This window comes from Orcinus orca, chromosome 18 (assembly GCF_937001465.1).
Source record: "Orcinus orca chromosome 18, mOrcOrc1.1, whole genome shotgun sequence".
Lineage (NCBI taxonomy): Eukaryota > Metazoa > Chordata > Mammalia > Artiodactyla > Delphinidae > Orcinus > Orcinus orca.
The window spans coordinates 10370016-10391501 of record NC_064576.1 but is presented as its reverse complement, the minus strand read 5'-3'; the positions used below and the strand labels follow the sequence as shown (position 1 = coordinate 10391501).

At 36.1% G+C, this 21486-nt stretch overlaps 1 protein-coding gene across 10 annotated transcripts in view; it reads left to right on the top strand.

The window, feature by feature from the left end:
- The window catches only part of PCCA (propionyl-CoA carboxylase subunit alpha), a 385988-nt gene that overhangs the window by 139997 nt on the left and 224505 nt on the right, over window positions 1-21486 (top strand). For all 10 annotated transcript variants that reach the window (XM_033435088.2, XM_049701173.1, XM_049701172.1 and 7 more), the window contains 2 exons: window positions 2746-2840; window positions 8196-8346. In XM_033435088.2, coding sequence (XP_033290979.1) covers window positions 2746-2840; window positions 8196-8346 — 246 coding nt within the window. The remainder of the gene's footprint in view (window positions 1-2745; window positions 2841-8195; window positions 8347-21486) is intronic.

Sequence of the window (21486 nt, the reverse complement as noted above, 5' to 3'; positions counted from 1 at the left end):
CTTGTGGGAGAGGGTGGCACCTTGGGCCAGCGTGTGGTGGAGGTGGTGAGATGTGATTGAATTCTGGATATTTTGTGAAGGTAGACCAGATTTTCTAAAGATCAGATGTGATGTATAAGAAAAAAATAAGGCATCAAAGATAGTTTTAGGCTTTTGGCCTGACGAATTATAAGAATGGGACTGTCTTACTGAGAAGGGAAAGACTGTGAGAGGTAAATGTTTTTGGGGAGGAAATCAGGGTATGAAGATGGACCAATGAAGGTTGAGATGCCCATTAGATATCAAAATGTAGGTGTTGAGTAGACGGTTGGATATTTAAGTCTGTAATTTAGGGGAGATATTTGGGCTACCCTTCCTGTAAGATCCTAGAGGTAAAATTAATTTTCCCCCCTTTTCTATATTTCCCATCTGGCACTTATTTGTGCTATTCCAAGACCACTTACACCATTTTATCTTTAGCTATCAGACTTTCCTCATAGACGAAGAAGTCCTTGAGGACAGAGGCTGGATCTTATCTCATTTGTTTTCCCTAGCAACCAGGCAGTGTCCTTCACATTACTAATACTCAGTAAATGTTTGTTCAATTGTTTTAAATAATTATATTTCTACATAAGCTTTTAGTTTATTTTAATTAACCATGGCGTATATCCTAGCCGATATTTTTAAACTTAGGTGAAAATATCTCCCCGTAACTTAAATAGGCAACACAGATATTTCCCATATCTGATCTACACTTGGAAGGTTTTTTACTTATTTTCTTCAGTTTTAATTAATTAATGTTAGATAATTTGTGCACATGATAAAGGGTATTCAATGAAAAGTAAGCCTTCTTTCACCCTTGTCTCCAAGTCCCCTGGTTTCTATCCCTAGAAGCAGGCACTGTTACTGTTTTTTGAATATCCTGCCATAGTCTGTGAAGTATATACATGTATAGCAACTATTGTTTTTCACACGAGCTATCACATACTCTCTTCTTTCTCGTGCTGAAACTGTGTACTGGCAATAGGAATGGCACAGCTCTGTGTGGTTTAAACCAGGGCACTGATGGCATTTTATGGGCTGGATCCATGGATGTTAAAGGGCTTGCCATTATGTGGAGCAGTCTATTATGATAAAGCTTTTTCAGTAAGCAGTATATCTGGGAGATCTTTCCATATTCAGTACGTGCATATCTGTAAAGGGCTATATTAAAAATTTAAAAAACTCATGATGTGTTTAAGTATTAACTTCCCTTACAAGCACTTTTTATTTATGATGTTTTCTGGTTACTTTGTCTCTTCATTTGATTAATGGAATTCCCTGGTTGTCCAGTGGTTAGGACTTGGCACTTTCACTGCCCTGGCCTGGGAGCTAAGATCCCACAAGCTGCACGGCACAGCTACACAGACTTCAGGGAAAAACAAACTTGATTCTGTGTATATTTGAATCTGATATTTTACAGTTGAAAATGTTTCTAAGAATTCTTGGTTATTGTGGCTTTATTTCTTGGAGACTAAGTCTACTTTCACTTCCACGTCAATTAGAATAAAAAAGGAGGTAGAATAAATTTAACGTTTAAAAATAGTTCTAGATGTACTTCATGCAGTCACCTTTGAGTCTTAGAAATAAAATTCCAGCTTACTGGCATTTCATTACTGTAATGTTTTCCTTTGTTTGGAAGCATTCTTGAGGTTTAGGTAGGTTTTATTTCCTAAAAATTAACCTTGTAGTCATTTATTAACTGTTCATTTTATAGTTTATTATACTTGTTAAACCATGATCTCTTTTGATTTGATGTTTCCAGCAGCCATATAAAATATTAAGATGACATTATCTACTGTTTATAATGCATGGGAAAACAGTGACTTGCCCAGAGAGGTGGCATAGCTGTTTGGAGCTTAAGTTAGTGCCTTGATTTTGGCTTCTAGAAGAGCTTTTACCCCCGTGAACTTAAATATATGCATTCAATAGTATGCATCTACTCCTTAATCATGAAAATAGATTAATCTATTTCTGATCAAGTATTCTATGCAAAAACATTAATAAAGGGCATGTTTTACTGTTTCCAGATTTAGCTAATAAGATATATGTTAAATTTGAATTTCAGATAAACAGTGATTTTTTTTTTTTTAAAGTAAAAGTATGTCCCATTCAGTATTTGGGATATATTTTTATTAAAATTTTTATTAAAATTAAAAACTCCAGTTTATTTCCCATTATTACAAATGGGAAAAAGCATAATGTTATATATTAACCCCAGACCTTTTACCAGTTTCTTATAACAAAAATAAAGCACAGTAAAAATATCCATATATAAGTAACAGACCACATACTGATTGTAAATGAAATAGCATTTCCTGATCAACAGACGTGATAATATTAACAACAAACAGATGTTTGTAATAATCCTTGCAGCTCTCCTACGTGCCCTTGAAATCTAGAATATATTCCCTTTATTGATACTCATTGTCCCTCACAAAATTGGTACAATTGATTCTCATATTTTACCCAGTGTATTGGAAATGTAAGATGAGAATTTTTTCCTCAAGTCTTTAGTAAAAGTGTTCAGTTGAGTTTTGGAGTGGTGAATATAAAATTTTCCTCCACTAATGTCAACCAAAAGAAGACTGTATTTGAGAGGTATATATGTTTTATGAGGTTGGAGTATTAAAATCCAAGGGGTGTTGCATGGAGAAAATGTTAATTGGGCACATATGCTATGGAGATGGCTCTGTAATTTTTCAAGTGGTATTATTGCTCTTTCAGGTTTTAGGTGATAAACATGGGAATGCTTTGTGGCTCAATGAAAGAGAGTGCTCAATTCAGCGAAGAAATCAGAAGGTGGTAGAGGAAGCACCAAGGTAAGAGCTTTTCCCAGGGAAACTTTATAGTAGTCTGATTTTTATATATTTCACATATTTCTTTCCCATTTTATTAGCTAAAATTGCTTTAATAGTAATAGTAGAATGTATTAGTGTGTATATATTAAAAATTCTCCTCATTGAGGTATAATTGACACATAATTATCTCTTGAACAGCACAGTTGTTAAGGATGCTGACCCTCCATGCAATTGGAAATCCACATATAACGTTTAAAGTAAGCCCTCGGTATATGTGGTTCCTCTGTATCTGCAGTCAACTGACCTTGGATCTTGTAGTACTGTAATATTTAGTATTGAAAAGTGTAAGTGGATCCTTGCAGTTCAAACCTGTGTTGTTCAGGGGTCAACTATATTAGTTTAAGGCTTACAATATAACGATTCGATATTTGTATATATTGTGAAATCACCATAGGAAGTCTAGTTAACATCCGTCACCATATATAGTTAACAGAATTTTTTTTTTGTAATGAGAACTTTTAAGAGCTACTCTCTTAGCAACTGTCAAATAAGCAATACAGTATTATCTATAGTCACCATGCTGTACATTGCATCTCAACGACTTATTTATAGCTGGAAGTTTGTACTGTTTATGTCCCCCTCCCCCTCAACTGTCAATCTGATTTCTGCATCTATGAGCTTGTTGTTTTTTTTTTTTTAAAGATTCCACGTGTAACTGAGATCATACAGTGTTTGTCTTTCTCTGTCTGACTTATTTCAGTTAGCATAATGCCCTCAAAGTCCATCCATGTTGTCACAAATGGCGAGATTTCATTCCTTTTTTGTTTTGGGGTTTTTTTTTTGGCTATGCAGCTTGTAGGATCTTAGTTCCCTGACCAGGGATTGAACCTGCACCCTTGGCAGTGAAAGCACGGAGTCCTAACCACTGGACTGTCAGGGAATTGCCAAGATTTCATTCCTTTTTTATGGTTGAATAATATTCCACTGCATATGTGTATGTGGTGTGTGTATATATATACATATATATAATATACATACATATATATATACCACATTTCTTCATCCATACATCAGTGGACACTTAGGTTGTTTCCATGTCTTGGCTATTATAAATAATGCTGCAGTGAACATGGGGGTGCAAGTTTCTTTACAAGTTTGTGTTTTTGTTTTCTTTGGATATATACCCAGAAGTGGAATTACTGGATCATATGGTAGTTCTATTTTTAACTTTTAAAGTAACTTCCATACTCTCTTCCATAATGGCTGCGCCAATTTACATTCCTACCAACAGTGCCCAAGGGTTCCCTTTTCTTCACATCCTTGCCAACACTTGTTATTTCTTGTCTTTCTGATAATAGCCATCCTAGCAGGTGTGAGGTGATATCTCATTGTGGTTTTGATGTACATTTACCTGATGATCAGTGATGTTGAGCACATTTACATGTGTGCGTTGGCGATCTGTGTGTTTTCTTTGGAAAAGTGTCTATTTAGATCTTTTGCCCATTTTAAAATCAGATTTTTTTCCTGTTATTGGGTTGTATGAATTCTTTATGTATATTGAGTACTAACCCCTTATCAGACATACGATTTGCAAATATTTTCTTCTATTCAGTAGGTTACCTTTTCATTTTGTTGATAGTTTCCTTGGCTGTGTAGAAGCTTTTTAGTTTGAAGTGGTCTTAATGTATATTTTTATAATTAAGAATTTGCCACTTGATCTTTCTCAGTACTTCAATGCATGAAAGTGAGAGAATACTTGAACAAGAAGTTGGGGTTTCATTAGAGGAAAAAGTGGGGTGATAACCCACTCTGACTCCCATAGTCTTCTAGGTAGCCTAGACCCTGTTGGTGTGTCTGAGCATGTGGAATTTCTGGGATACCTACCTTCTAGGCTCTCCAGTTGGCAAAAGTTTCATAAAGTTGATCCTGAATTTCCCGAGTTTATCCTACCATGAAAAGACTTTTGGGACATGGTTCTTAGAGATTCCTTGATTCATCAGAACTACTTTGGGCACTTCTCCAAGCCACCTGTCATGTGTTTGGTGTAGCAATTTCATGGAGCTTCGTTTCTACTTTGATGCTAGTTTGGTATTTATATATATTCTGGTTTCCTCTTAGTTCTTAAAAATCCCCAGTTGAGTGTTCATTGGTATATTTAGTAACTAGACATTAAGGAATATAAGCAATTGTAGCTTAATCAGCATAGCCAGTGTGCCTTGAAAAAATGTGCGTGTGTGATTTCTGAAAAGATTAGGTCTGAATATGAGTGGATTTTTAAAATCACAGAGTATTGTTAAAAATCAAATCCTATATCCCCCCCAAATTATAGATTTAAATATCCAACAGTCTACTCAACACCTACATTTTGATATCTGATGGGCATCTCAACCTTCATTTGTCCATCTTCATACCCTGATTTCCTCCCCCAAAACATGCACCTTTCAGAGTCCTTCCCATCTTCACCATGCTGTGAAGAACAGCCCTTTGTGGCCTACATGGGGTGTAGCCCTTTATCTCTTGGCCCATGTAAGACGAATGGAAGAAGAGAACCAAAAGGAATGTTCTATGTCTTTAGGAAGAGTCCTAGAACCTGCCAGCGTTGTTGACTTGGCAGTGATCCGAAGTTAGGTACTTTCCTAGGGCGTCTGGGATATGTCTGTTTTCCCGAAGTCACCATGTGCCCAGATAGTTGAATGGAAAAAGGGGACAGGGGATGATGGTAGAACAGTAATAGTCTCTGACACACCACTTTTGCAGTCTTATGTTTTCTTATCTTCTTGTCTTAACACTTCCAATATAATTAACTTTCTCTTTTTATTGGAAATCCACTCAAGTCTTACCTGGGATAGAAATCTTTCACAGACTGGGAACCTTGATTTTTATTTGTTTCCTTTCTTTCTCTAGAAATGTAAGTTTTTCATATGAACATCTCATCTATTAATTGAGAGAAAAATCCAAGGAAAACTTAAAGCAGTAGGAAAAAAAACTAGAACCGATTGTTAATAGTGACTTGATACGTATTTGTGTATTGTGAAATATTAAAATAAATGGAATATGCAGTTTGCAATTCCTGGAGTAAGAATCTCCCTCTGTGCTTTGAGTGCAGTGGTAAGCTTGCTTGCAGCTCTGAGTATCACTAGCAGAGTTTATGACAAGGGAAAGAATAAGACCAGACAGGACAAAAATAGTTCTATTCACCTGTGCTTGAGATTATCCAAATGTTACGATGTTAATCTTTAGTTGCATTTCCTTTTTTTTCTTTTTGGTTGCATTAATTTTGTCAGCCATTATTGTTGAAATGTCATCTATGCCTGTATCTGTTAGGTTAATGCAGAGCTGTTATTTATAATAGGTAGATAAGATTCATAACATCTGAATCCAATGATGAATCCTAATGTCATCAACGGGGAGACAGTATGAAGTACACTTCCCACCTGTGACGTATCCTTGCCTCCCCTTCAACCAGTCAAACCGGAATCTATTCAAGGCTCTAGATCTAATCAGCAGTTTACAAGAAATAGAAATGTAATGTTAAAAGACCTTGTGAACATTGCATGTAGAGGAATGAGACGGGAAAATGACCAGATCCTTGGCTTAAAAAAAAAAGAAGAGGGCATTACAAGTTAAAAGAATCATAAAGATTTAAAAACCAGTCAAATGCAGTGGCTAGATCTTATTTGGATCCTGATTCAAAGTTATTAGCTCGAAAAAGATATTTACAAGATAATCCAGGAAATTTGAATACTAACTGGATATTAAAGCTATTAAGGAGTTCTTGTTAATTTTAAAAGTGTGATTATGTTATAAAAGAGTACTTATAGAAACAGATACGGAAGTTTTTTTTATGGAATTAGTAATACCTAATTTGGGATTTGCTTTAAAAAAGAAAAAAAAATGGAGTTCCCTGATGGCCTAGTGGTTAGGATTCCGGACTTTCACTGCCGTGGCCTGGGTTCAGTCCCGTCGGGGAACTGAGATCCCATAAGCTGTGTGGCACAGCCAAAAAAAAAGGGGGGGGACTGGTAGAAAAGTGGACATGCAGCATAGACAAAACAAGAATAGCTATGTAGTAATAATTGTTACATATGGGAAACAGGTATGTGCAAGTTCATTATATTCTTCCATAATAAAAAGTTCATAAAATGTCATCTAAATCTTACACATTTGAGAATAATTTTAATCCACAAATAGAAAAGTAGTCAGTGTTTTATTTCTCAGAACCTTTTTTGCATAGAAGCAAAATATGTGAAAATGCAGAAATGATTTGATAATATTCTTTTCAGGGTTCATTGAAACCCTTTTACTTGCCTGCTGGAAGGTGCTTTTTTATTGTGAAACAAAAGTTTTGAGGATTTATTAGATGTACAGTGGATTCTTGTTATTTGTGGTAGTTATGTTTTTTTTAAATAATTAATTTTTGGCTGTGTTGGGTCTTCGTTGCTGTGTGCAGGCTTTCTCTAGTTGGCAGCGAGCAGGGGCCACTCTTTGCTGCAGTGCATGGGCTTCTCATTGCGGTGGCTTCTCTTGTTGCAGAGCACAGGCTCTAGGCACGAGGACTTCAGTAGTTGTGGCACGTGGGCTCAGTAGTTGCGGCTCACGGGCTCTAGAGCGCAGGCTCAGTATTTGCGGCACATGGGCTTAGTTGCTCTGTGGCACGTGGGATCTTCCCCGACCAGGGCTTGAACCCATGTCCCCTGCACTGGCAGGCGGATTCTTAACCACTGCGCCAGCAGGGAAGTCCTGTGGTAGTTATATTTTATAAAGTCACTGTGAACACTGAATTAATAAATACTGAAGCATTGCTCCTAGGGGAAATACAGAATTAAGTTTCTGTGAGCCTCTGGTCAGAACATTTTCATCAACCGATTAATACATAACCTTGTTTTGTATGTGTTTCTGTTGAAAGACACCTTATTTTAATACATACTGTTGATTCATTAACCTTGAACTCACTGTCCTGGCCCGCAGCGCTATAATGCTTGCCTGAAGGAAGCTCACCTAACACATGTTTTCTCTATAGGGCACGACTTCCAATCTTACTTGGAGAAATTATGAATATATATGTTAAATTTTACTCATAGGAAACAACTACTTGTGCTAAAGTAACTGTATATTTTATAGATTGATTGAAGTTGCAGTGTAGTGTGGAAAGTTCAGATGTTTTATAAAAATCTTAAGTTGATTTATTTAAACATGTTATGCTTAATAACACAATAAGCATACATTATAAGCATATATAAAGCATATAATATGAAATCTTAAGTTGATACAGATGATCATATCTGAGTAAACTTTAAGAAAATTTTTATGTAATGCACACAAAAGATTACTTAATTTTTGTTCAAAATGTAGGAAATTACTCTTTCTTATTTGCAGCCTTTTTCTGGATTCTGAGACTCGAAGAGCAATGGGAGAACAAGCTGTAGCCCTTGCCAAAGCAGTAAATTATTCTTCTGCTGGAACCGTAGAATTCCTTGTGGACTCAAAAAAGAATTTTTATTTCTTGGAAATGAATACGAGGCTCCAGGTAACAGAAACTCTGGTTTTCATTCCTCTCCACGCCTCTATACTTTTCCCTTCTTCACCACCCCTTCTTGTGTTATAAAAGCTAAAAATCAACTCCTTAAAGTGTTAAATATTTAGTTTTTATGCTTGTGCTAAGAAATCTGTTGGAAATGACAGATAAGTATCAGGTTAATTTAATGGTCAGTGTCTAGCCCTTCTGCTTTGTTACTGTTAATACTTCATATTGGAAATTCCTTTTTTTTTTCTTGAACTTTCTTGATGAAGTGCATTAGTTAGGGTTCATGTGCTGATAAGAGAAACTACTCTAGATATGATAAATAGAAAGGGATTAAGGGCTTACCAGTCATTGGAAGGGATGGAGGAAGGAAGGGTATCTAGAGTGAACTTGCAGGAATGACCGTCAGAACTGGCTTCTAGAGGAACTGACACCTCTGCCACAGTTATGAGGTTGAGAAATCAAGCAGCTGCCCTGGAATTTAACTTTAGGGACATGCTTCCTCAGTTTCAGTCAAGGTCTCTGGAAGCCACTGGTGCTGTAACTAGTGGCTTTATTTCCTTCCTTCTTCCCCCTTTTCTTGGATTTAAATTGTAAACTAACATACACATACAGAACATTACATAGAATACAAATGTGTAGTTGAAAAAATTATTAAAAGCAAGAGTTCACGTAAGCCTCAGTAGGATCGGGAAGTACCGAAATGCCCAGCGCTTCTTACCCCCGCCCCTCAACTTCTTCCCCTTCTCAGTGATTCCACTTCCATCTTCTTATTTACTATTCTGACTGAATTCTAAATATCTCCTTATATTTCTGGATAGCTCTTCCTTTTATTTATGCACACCTAGGAAATAGAATTAATTTTGCCTGTTTCTTTTTTAAACTTTAAATCAGTGGGATTATATTGTATGATTTTTATATTTGGTTTCTTTTCTCAACATTGTGCTTATGAGATTATACCATGAGACTGATTTTCATTTACTGTGGAAGAATTTATGTATCTAGATGCATTTTGAGACCAATGGTAATACATATTTATAGTTTGTATAGTTATTAACCTCAGTAATTTTTGCTCAAAACTTACAATACTCCTGCTTGAAATAACTTTTTTAGCTTGTATTCTATTCTTGTGAACATCTTTAGAAGTGGCAGAATTTTGCCTTTTAAAGATTAATTTGATTTTGATTAAAAATATGTCTTTATAATGAAAATGTCTAATTAGATAATTAGCTGGGAAATCATGTTTTTGATTAAAATGGAGACTGTTATGTCATGATGAGACTAATAGCTTGTAATACGATTCTGAATGCAATTTGAAGTGACTACAGTATATTTTTATTTTATTCAAGGCACAATGAATACTGGATGGTTTAGTTGGGGTATTTAACAGAATTTGCAAAATTAATAACCAATGTATGTTTAGGGCACTTTGTTACTACGTTCTGATTTTTTTTCCAATCTATTTATTTTTTATTTGTTTCTGGCTCATTTATCTCAGCCTGTAAGTTTTTTTAAGTTTGGCCCATGGTTGTTTTTGTTATAAGACTTCCAAAAGTTGATATTTATTATCAAATAATTCTGTGTAGGGAGTCTAAATCATTTAGGTACCTACGTTTATAGTTTGTTTCATGGATGGCTTGCCAGGAAATTATGTTCAGTACCCTCAAAAAAGATTATAAATGAATTTCAGGAAAAAATGAAATTCATAAAGAATGTTATCATATTAGATCTCATAGTACCTAATTTTATGCTGTTTAATAGCACTTTTATAATTTGTCTCCCATTTAATGTGTAACAGTATCTCTTTTCTCGCTTGCATTTGCTTCCAGTGGCAGTAATCTTGTCAGTTACCAGACAAATTAATTTTGATTTTTTTAAGAAGCATCTGTGTGATGGAGGGATATTTGCTGGTGGAGGGTGAAACTGAATGGGAGCATGAAAAAGGATCTTGGATTAGTATTCAGAAAGACATTCTTAGATATTTCAATGACATCTTTCCGATATTGTTTAAACAATTCAAATGTCATTTTAATAGTAGATTTTCTGTTTCAAATTTCTTTGCTAACCTTAAATTATAATACTTAAGGCACATTCACCACATTGTTTATCTTCTAAGATATATGTTATCTCTAATTAGTGTTTCAGTTTGAGTCTGGAGAGCTATAATTTTCTTTGTGTTTTTTTTTTTCCTTGAAATTTCCTGATTGAACTGTCACTTTTTCCAGCTTTAGTATTTGTACATTTTTTCCTGGTAATAGAAATGTGAGTAGCATCTTCACTTTGCTGGATTTTCTTAAGAGCGATATTTGAAATAAATACTGTTTCTCCTTAAAGAGAAACACTGAGAAAGTCACCACGTTTGGTGCGTAAATACTGGTTTTGTTCTCAGTCTGGTCAGAATTTATGTATCAGGATTATCTGTGCTATCCCCATATATGTTTGTTTTTAAAGTCATTGTTTGCCTTTGCTGAAAGATAAAATTCAAATGCTTTTGCATTACAAGTCCCTTTTCTCTGTGGCCTTAATCCCTCCTTTCTTTTCCCTGAGTTCAGTTTGACCTCTGTGTGCCTTTATCATGTTACCCCTTTGCTTGGAATGGTCTCTGTTCATTTCTCCTAGTAGGAGTGCACATATGTATCCACCCATGCTCACCTGTTTCCTTCTGTCTTCATTTGAAAGATGGATAGATATGGATACTTTACCAAAAAATACAGTTTTATTAAAATGTTATTTTAATGAAATAAATGATATGTAATTTTGCTTGAATAACTTTATAGTTTCCTACTTCATTGAATTGAAATACTAAGAATTGGTAATACTTGGTTAAAAGAAAATCTAAATTGTTCAGAAGAGTATACATTGGAAAAACAACTTCCCATACCACATTTTTCTTACCACAACCATGTATTTTTCCTGCAGAGACAACCTTTGTTTTACTTAAAAATATATCTTTTGTAGTATTCCATACCTAATTTAAAGCATTATCTTCTTCATTTTTGTGATTTTTAATATTCAGTTGTATGGATGTACAGTCATATAATTTCATTGGTTTCCTAGTGATAATTTTTGCAGTATTCTGCTCTAGCAAATAGTGCAATTATTGAAAGACCCTATACGTCATCATTTTGCACATGTGGAAGTAGAATTGCCTGGAAAGTGATATGTCCTTTTATAATTTAGTGAAGTATTATCAAGTTGCCTTTTATAGAAGAACTTGCCTGGCCAAAAGGCAAGTTTTGCCTTTGGATCTTTGTATGGTAGTGAAAAATGTGTCACATTTTCATTTTTCTTATTATGAGTGAGGATGAATTTTTCTTCATAGATTTCTTTACATTTCCTTTGCCCTTTGGGTTTTCTTATTGACTTATAGATGTTTTTATGTTTTTGGGAAATTAGCCATTTGTGATATCATCAGGAAGCACTGCTCCATGAATATTTTCACATTTTTAAAGAGTGAGGGCTTTCTAACCAAAGACCTCTGGCACCTGATTAAATGATAACAGCTTTAAAGATAGAGTGCTAGAGAGAAAGCCTTATCTTTCCCCAGAGCCATTTGTTGACATTCCAGATTGGTAAATAGAGGCCTTCCTCCTCTCTCCCCAGAAGGATTTGTTTACTTCCCAGAGCCAAGTTTGCTCTCTCTCCAGAGATGAAGAAGGGCAGACGTGCCAGGAACTCTTTTTTTAACAAATACATTTATTTATTTATTTATTTATTTATGGCTGTGTTGGGTCTTCGTTGCTGTGCATGGGCTTTCTCTCGTTGTGGCGAGTGGGGGCTACTCTTCCTTGCGGTGCACGGGCTTCTCATTGCGGTGGCTTCTCTTTGTTGTGGAACATGAGCTCTAGGTGCACAGGCTCAGTAGTTTTGGCACATGGGCTTAGTAGTTGTGGCTCGTGGGCTCTAGAGTGCAGGCTCAGTAGTTGTGGCACACAGGCTTAGTTGCTCTGTGGCATGTGGGATCTTCCCGGACCAGGGCTCGAACCCGTGTCCCCTACATTGACAGGCGGATTCTTACCCACTGCGCAACCAGGGAAGTCCCCAGCAACTCTTATATAAGCTCTGAGATAAATATTTTTATTTATATATATATATATTTTATTATATTTATATTATATTTATTATGTTATATTTATTATTATATAATATATTTATTATTTATATTTATATATAAATATTTTATGCCCCTGTGATAGGTGGACATATATTTATTTATTTATTTATTTATTTATATTTATTTATATTTATATATAAATATTTTATGCCCCTGTGATAGGTGGACAACCCTCTGCACGCACAGGGACGTTAGACCCATGGGGAATTGGGGTGTGAGAAATGGTGTGAAGATGCTCTGTGAGTAAACAATTGCTTCCTTCTCCAGTCCAGGAACTGTGTTTGTTTCATGGCAGGATTAACAAATGAATGTAGATATAAAATATACAGATATGATTTGTGGCTACTTTTCTTTCACCTGTTGCCTATCGTTTGGACTTTGTATATATTTTTTCTTCCTAGGGAGAAAATTTTTGTTTTTAAATTTTGCAGTTGAATTTCTAAATCTCTGTCATTTCTGATGTTGTAATATACTTAGACTTTTCCTACTCAATTATAATTGAAACATTTTTCTTCCATGTTTTCTTTTAGTACTAATTTCATCTTCCTTGGTGAAATTTTCAGTTCATCTGGAATTTATTTTATTTTTTTCAAATGGTTACCTGTTTGTCACAGCCATTATTGAGTAATCATTCTTTTCAACATTAATTAGAAGTCATTTTCATTATGTACTAAATTCTCATATGTATGCAGATGTTTACTGTTTTCTTTTTTTAACCTTTCTGTTTATTCATGTGCTAGTACCACACTATTTTAGCTGTTATATCTTTTTATTATAATACAGTATCCAGTAGGAATATTCTTTCTGATTACTCTTTTCCATGTGAAGTTTTTGGGTTTTTTTTTTTTTTAACATCTTTATTGGAGTATAACTGCTTTACAGTGGTGTGCTACTTTCTGCTTTATATCAAAGTGAATCAGCTATACATATACATATCTCCCCATATCTCCTCCCTCTTGCGTCTCCCTCCCACCCTCCCTATCCTACCACTCTAGGTGGTCACAAAGCACCGAGCTGATCTCCCTGTGCTGTGTGGCTGCTTCCCACTAGCTATCTATTTTACATTTGGTAGTGTATATGTCCATGCCACTCTCTAACTTTGTCCCAGCTTACCCTTCCCCCTCTCCATATCGTCAACTCCATTCTCTAGTAGGTCTGCATCTTTTTTCCCATCTTGCCCCTAGGTTCTTCATGACCATTTTTTTTTTCTTAGATTCTATATATATGTGTTAGCATACGATATTTGTTTTTCTCTTTCTGACTTACTTCACTCTGTAGGACAGACTCTAGGTCCATCCACCTCACTACAAATAACTCAGTTTCGTTTCTTTTTATGGCTGAGTGATATTCCATTGTATATATGTGCCACATCTTCTTTATCCATTCATCTGTCGATGGACACTTAGATTGCTTCCATGTCCTGGCTATTGTAGATAGACCTGCAATGAACATTGTGGTACATGACTTTTTTGAATTATGGTTTTCTCAGGGTATATGCCCAGTAGTGGGATTGCTGGGTCGTATGGTAGTTCCAGTTTTAGTTTCTTAAGGAACCTCCATACTGTTCTCCATAGTGGCTGTATCAATTTACATTCCCACCAACAGTGCAAGAGGATTCCCTTTTCTCCACACCCTCACCAGCATTTATTGTTTCTAGATTTTTTGATGATGGCCATTCTGACTGGTGTGAGATGATATCTCATTGTAGTTTTGATTTGCATTTCCTTAATGATTAATGATGTTAAGCGTTCTTTCATGTGTTTGTTGGCAATCAGTGTATCTTCTTTGGAGAAATGTCTTTTGAGGTCTTCTGTCCATTTTTGGATTGGGTTGTTTGTTTTTTTGATATAGAGCTGCATGAGCTGCTTGTAAATTTTGGAGATTAATCCTTTGTCAGTTGCTTCATTTGCAAATATTTTCTCCCATTCTGAGGGTTGTCCTTTCGTCTTGTTTATGGTTTCCTTTGCTGTGCAAAAGCTTTTAAGTTTCATTAAGTCCCATTTGTTTATTTTTGTTTTTATTTCCATTTCTCTAGGAGGTGGGTCAAAAAGGACCTTGCTGTGATTTATGTCATGGAGTGTTCTGCCTTTGTTTTCCTCCAACGGTTTTATAGTGTCTGGACTTACATTTAGGTCTTTAATCCATTTTAAGTTAATTTTTGTGTATGGTGTTAGGGAGTGTTCTAATATCATTCTTTTACATGTAGCTGTCCAGTTTTCCCAGCACCACTTACGGAAGAGGCTGTCTTTTCTTCAGTGTATATTCTTGCCTCCTTTATCAAATATAAGGTGACCACAGGTGCATGGGTTTACCTCTGGGCTTTCTATCATGTTCCATTGATCTACATTTTTGTTTTTGTGCCAGTACCATACTGTCTTGCTTACTATAGCTTTGTAGTATAGTCTGAAATCAGGGAGCCTTATTCCTCCAGCTCCATTTTTCTTTCTCAAGGTTGCTTTGGCTATTCAGAGTCTTTTGTGTTTGCATACAAATTGTGAGGTTTTTTGTTCTAGTTCTGTGAAAAATGCCATTGGTAGTTTGATAGGGATTGCATTGAATCTGTAGATTCCTTTTGGTAGTAGAGTCATTTTCACACTGTTGATTCTTCCAATCCAAGAACACGATATATCTCTCCATCTATTTGTATCATCTTTAATTTCTTTCATCAGTGTCTTATAGTTTTCTGCATACAGGTCTTTTGTCTCCTTAGGTAGGTTTATTCCTAGATATTTTATTCTTTTTGTTGCAGTGGTAAATGGGAGTGTTTTTTTAATTTCACTTTCAGATTTTTCATCATTAGTGTATAGGAATGCTAGAGAGTTCTGTGCATTAATTTTGTATCCTGCTACTTTACCAAATTCATTGATTAGGTCTAGTAGTTTTCTGGTAGCATCTTTAGGATTCTCTATGTATAGTATCATGTCATCTGCAAACAGTGACAGCTTTACCTCTTCTTTTCCTATTTGGATTCCTTTTATTTCTTTTTCTTCTCTGATTGCTGTGGCTAAAAATTCCAAAACTATGTTGAATAATAGTGGTGAGAGTGGGCAACCTTGTCATTTTCCTGATCTTAGTGGAAATGGTTTCAGTTTTTCACCATTGAGGACGATGTTGGCTGTGGGTTTGTCATATATGGCCTTTATTATGTTGAGGTAAGTTCCCTCTATGCCTACTTTCTGGAGGGTTTTTATCATAAATGGGTGTTGAATTTTGTCGAAAGCTTACTCTGCATCTGTTGAGATGATCATATGGTTTTTCTCCTTCAATTTGTTAATATGGTGTATCACATTGATTGATTTGCGTATATTGAAGAATCCTTGCATTCCTGGGGTAAACCCCACTTGATCATGGTGTATGATCCTTTTAATGTGCTGTTGGATTCTGTTTGCCAGTATTTTGTTGAGGATTGTTGCATCTATGTTTATCAGTGATATTGGCCTGTAGTTTTCTTTCTTTGTGACATCTTTGTGTGGTTTTGGTATTATGGTGATGGTGGCCTCATAGAATGAGTTTGGGAGTGTTCCTCCCTCTGCTATATTTTGGAAGAGTTTGAGAAGGATAGGTGTTAAATCTTCTCTAAATGTGTGATAGAATTCGCCTCTGAAGCCATCTGGTCCTGGGCTTTTGTTTGTTGGAAGATTTTAAATCACAGTCTCAGTTTCAGTGCTTGTGATTGGTCTGTTCATATTTTCTATTTCTTCCTGGTTCAGTCTCAGAAGGTTGTGCATTGCTAAGAATTTGTCCATTTCTTCCAGGTTGTCCATTTTATTGGCATATAGTTGCTTGTAGTAATCTCTCATGATCCTTTGTACTTCTGCAGTGTCAGTTGTTACTTCTCCTTTTTCATTTCTAATTCTATTGATTTGAGTCTTCTCCCTGTTTTTCTTGATGAGTCTGGCTAATGGTTTATCAATTTTGTTTATCTTCTCAAAGAACCAGCTTTTAGTTTTATTGATCTTTGCTATCGTTTCCTTCATTTCTTTTTCATTTATTTCTGATCTGATCTTTATGATTTCTTTCCTTCTGCTAACTTTGGGTTTTTTTTGTTGTTCTTTTTCTAATTGCTTTAGGTGCAAGGTTAGGTTGTTTATTCGAGATGTTTCCTGTTTCTTAAGGTAGGATTGTATTGCTATAAATTTCCCTTTTAGAACTGCTTTTGCTGCATCCCATAGGTTTTGGGTCGTCATGTCTCCATTGTCATTTGTTTCTAGGTATTTTTTTTAATTTCCTCTTTGATTTCTTGAGTGATCACTTCGTTATTAAGTAGTGTATTGTTTAGCCTCCATGTGTTTGTATTTTTTGCAAATTTTTTTCCTGAAATTGATATCTAGTCTCATATCATTGTGGTCCGAAAAGATACTTGATATGATTTCAGTTTGATTAAATTTACCAAGGCTTGATTTGTGACCCAAGATATGATCTATCCTGGAGAACGTTCCATGAGCACCTGAGAAGAAAGTGTATTCTGTTGTTTCTGCATGGAATGTCCTGTTCCAATTGTGTTATCAATTAAGTCCATCTTGTTTAATGTATTATTTAAAGCTTGTGTTTCCTTATTTATTTTCATTTTGGTTGATCTGTCCATTGGTGAAAGTGGGGTGTTAAAGTCTCCTACTATGATTGTGTTACTGTTGATTTCCCCTTTTATGGCTGTTAGTATTTGTCTTATGTATTGATGTGCTCCTTGTTGCGTGCATAAATATTTACAGTTGTTATATTTTCTTCTTGGATTGATCCCTTGATCATTATGTAGTGTCCTTCTTTGTCTCTTGTAATAGTCTTTGTTTTATAGTCTACTTTGTCTGATATGAGAATTGCTACTCCAGCTTTCTTTTGGTTTCCATTTGCATGGAATATCTTTTTCCATCCCCTCACTTTCAGTCTGTATGTGTCCCTAGGTCTGAAGTGGGGTCTCTTGTAGACAGCATATATAGGGGTCTTGTTTTTGTAATCATTCAGCCTGTCTATGTCTTTTGGTTGGAGCATTTAATCCATTTACATTTAAGGTAATTATCAATATGTATGTTCCTATTACCATTTTCTTTATTGTTTTGGGTTTGTTATTGTAGGTCGTTTCCTTCTCTTGTGTTCCCTGCCTAGAGAAGTTCCTTTAGCATTTGTTGTAAAGCTGGTTTGGTGGTGCTGAATTCTCTTAGCTTTTGCTTGTCTGTAAAGGTTTTAATTTCTCTGTCAAATCTGAATATGATCCTTGCTGGGTAGAGTAATCTTGGTTGTAAGTTTTTCTCCTTCATCACTTTAAATATGTCCTGCCACTCCCTTCTGGCTTGCAGAGTTTCAGCTGAAAGATCAGCTGTGAACCTTATGGGGATTCCATTGTATGTTATTTGTTGCTTTTCCCTTGCTGCTTTTAATATTTTTTCTTTGTACTTAATTTTTGATAGTTTGATTAATATGTGTCTTGGCGTGTTTCTCTTTGGATTTATCCTGTATGGGACTCTCTGTGCTTCCTGGACTTGATTAACTATTTCCTTTCCCATTTTAGGGAAGTTTTCAACTATAATCTCTTCAAATATTTTCTCAGTCCCTTTCTTTTTCTCTTCTTCTTCTGGAACCCTTGTAATTTGGATGTTGGTGTGTTTAATGTTGTTCCAGAGGTCTCTGAGACTGTTCTCAATTCTTTTTTTTTTCTTTATTCTACTCTGAAGTAGTTATTTCCACTATTTTATCTTCCAGATCACTTATCCGTTCTTCTGCCTCAGTTATTCTGTTATTGATTCCTTCTAGAGAATTTTTTATTTCATTTATTGTGTTGTTCGTCACTGTTTGTTTGCTCTTCAGTTCTTCTAGGTCCTTGTTGAACATTACTTGTTTTTTCTCCATTCTGTTTCCAAGATTTTGGATCATCTTTACTATCATTACTCTGAATTCTTTTTCAGGTAGACTGCCTGTTTCCGCTTCATTTGTTTGGTCTGGAGCGTTTTTACCTTGCTCCTTCACCTGCTGTGTATTTCTCTGTCTTCTCATTTTGCTTAACTTACTGTGTTTGGGCGTCTGCTTTTCACAGGCTGCAGGTTTGTAGTTCCCGTTGTTTTTGGTGTCTGCCCCCAGTGGGTAAGGTTGGTTCAGTGGGTTGCATAGGCTTCCCAGTGGAGGGGACTGGTGCCTGCGTTCTGGTGGATGAGGCTGGATCTTGTTTTTCTGGTGGGCAGGACCATATCTGGTGTTGTGTTTTGGGGTGTCTCTGACTTTATTATGATTTTAGGCAGCCTCTCTGCTAATGGGTGGGGTTGTATTCCTGTCTTGCTAGTTGTTTGTCATGGGGTGTCCAACGCTGGAGCTTACTGGTCATTGCGTGGCTCTGGCTCTTAGCGTTGAGATGGAGATCTCTGGGAGAGCTTTCACTGGTTGATATTATGTGGGGCCGGGAGGTCTCTGGTGGACAAATGTCCTGAACTCGGCTCTCCCACCTAAGAGGCTTAGGCCTGACACCTGGCAGGAGCACCAAGACTCTGTCAGACACGTGGCCATGTACGTGTGGAGTTTCTGGCCTTTTGGGAAGTCTGAGGTCTTCTGTCAGCGTTCAGTAGATGTTCTGTAGAAATTGTTTCACATGTAGTTGTATTTTTGATGTATTTGTGGGGAGGAATGTGATCTCCAGATCTTACTCTTTTGCCATCTTGAAGGTTCCCCCGTTTTTATTTTCTTAATGGTGTCATTTGAAGCACAAAAATTTTTAATTTTGATGAAGCCCAATTTACCAAGTTTTTAACTTATGGATTGTGCTTTTGATGTAGTTCCTGAGAAATCTTTGCCTGACCTAAGGTCACAGTTTTTTCCAAAGTTTGCTTTTAGAATTTTGCATATTAAATTCTGGATTGGAAATAATTTTTCATTGACTTTTTGAAGGCCTTATATTGCTTTCTTTTAATTTCTACTGTTGATATTGAGATGCATCTGATTATCATTTAAAATTTTTCTCTCCTTCTAAAGGCTTGTAAGATCTCCTCTTTGTCCCTAGTTGTGGTCAAAATTCCTAATTATCTACCAGTTACTACTGATAAGGCAAGAAGTGGCCCTTTTATCTTTTAATTTATTAACATTATGGACTCTTCTGATACATTTCCTTTATATTCCTGGAATACATTTTAATTAGACATAGTGATTTTCCTTTTGGTATTTTGCTGGATTTTGTGAATATAAATATTTTTATTTCTTTTTAAAATACTGTCTTTACCAGGTTTTAGTAATAAAGTTATATGTATTTTTTTCGAAGCAAACTGTGGGAGTATTCTTTTTCTGGGGTCTAGTTAATAATAGGCATTATCTTTTCTTTAAAAATTCAGATTTAGATGTGAATCCATTTGTTGCTGGTATCATTCTCAATGGTAGGCCTTTAAAGATCTTTCTAGACCCTTCTGTTATAGACCTTCAGTATTTTATGAGGTAATATCTATTAAAAAGTCAAAGTTATTAACTTGCCCAAGTTCACCAAAAAAAGCAAAAGAAAACCCAATGTTATTGAAGGTTATTGTTTTATTCACTTCCTCTATATCTTTTCTCTCTCTTTTTTTAAATTGGATCTGTTTTATTCAGAAAGAAATGCAAGGATGTCTTAGATATATAAAGTTTTTCATAATTTATTAAAAAATAAGATTTTATTTTTTAGAGCAGTTTTAACTTGGCCAGTATTGTTTCCTGTATGTATGCCTCCTTTTCCTTGCTTTTACGCCTTATAGCTGGAGTATTTTAACACAAATGTCAGACATTAAATAATTTCATCCATAACTGCTTCAGTATACATCTCTCAGCTTTGCTTGCACTTGTAATAATGTTTACATATATATCTACAAAATAATACGTACAGTATAGGTTTATTGCTGTTTGCCTGTGTGTGTGTTTTTGTTTGTTTGTTTGTTTGTTTGCTGATATTTTCCATTTATTACTGCAGTATACAGTTGCTCTGAAAGTGCAACACTGACTCACTCTTGTCACAGCTTCTGCACCTCCACTGGCAAATACTTGGAAATTCATTCTTGGAGCATCATGGACCACAAGCTTCTCTCTGGGTGGGAAATTACTGTCGCTGCCAGTGTCACAGGGAAAATACACACACACGCATATGAATAGAGGGATGAGAAGAGCCCTGGAGAGGAGTGGGGACCAGTTTCTGAGGGGTCCTGGAATCAGCGTGCCTGAGCAAAGGGAACAGTGACACCCCACCTCCCAGCAGCAACCTAACCCGTCTGCTAGGTGGGCCCTGGTGCACCTTTTCCCCTTCGTCTCTGGAACTGGTGACACCGTAAGCATAACTGTGTCCTATCTCAGTGTAGCAGAGGCGCATGGAGTCAAAAAGAATTGAAAAGGCCTCGCAAGCTAACGTGGAAAACGGGTGGTTTGGAAAAACTGACTCTTCAATCTCCGATTTAAAACTGTTAGGCAGAAGAGCTGGAGAGCTCTGGGGGTAAGATGCTGCCTAGCAGAAATAACTCTTGTTCTAGCCAGCATATATTTGATGGGAAGAAAATAACTTTTGAGTGCTGCAAAGACAAAGGTGGAGGTGGGGCATGAGCAGCACTAGGAAACACAAGAGATTAAAAAATCTGAACAAATGAGATCAAAAAAAAAAGTAAACACAAATACGGACAATACACCTACACACTCGGCTTGATGAAACCCTCACTCATGAGCACGTTATACACTCACACACTAATCGTGGTCAGGCAGATGCCCAAAGGAGGGCAAATCCAAACATCTGCTCTCTTTGGAATTTTCATGGCAAACTGAGTTTAGGCAAAAGTGAAGACCTCCTGGGTCTAAACTCAGAAGGCAGCCTTTGCTCCCCATTGTAGCCAGTGTTGCTCCTATATTTGTCTGAGCCCTTCCCAACTATCTGGGCACTAGAACTTATTCTTCATATTCCTGGAGTTTAAATCACTGCTAGATGTTATCTGATCTAACTTCACCCGTAATGGAAGCACCTCCCTTTTGGCTCTATATTCCCCTGTTCTTTTAGGAAAAAACATCCCTAGACAGTGATAGTTAGAGGGTGTTTAGGAGTTGGAAAGTAGGAA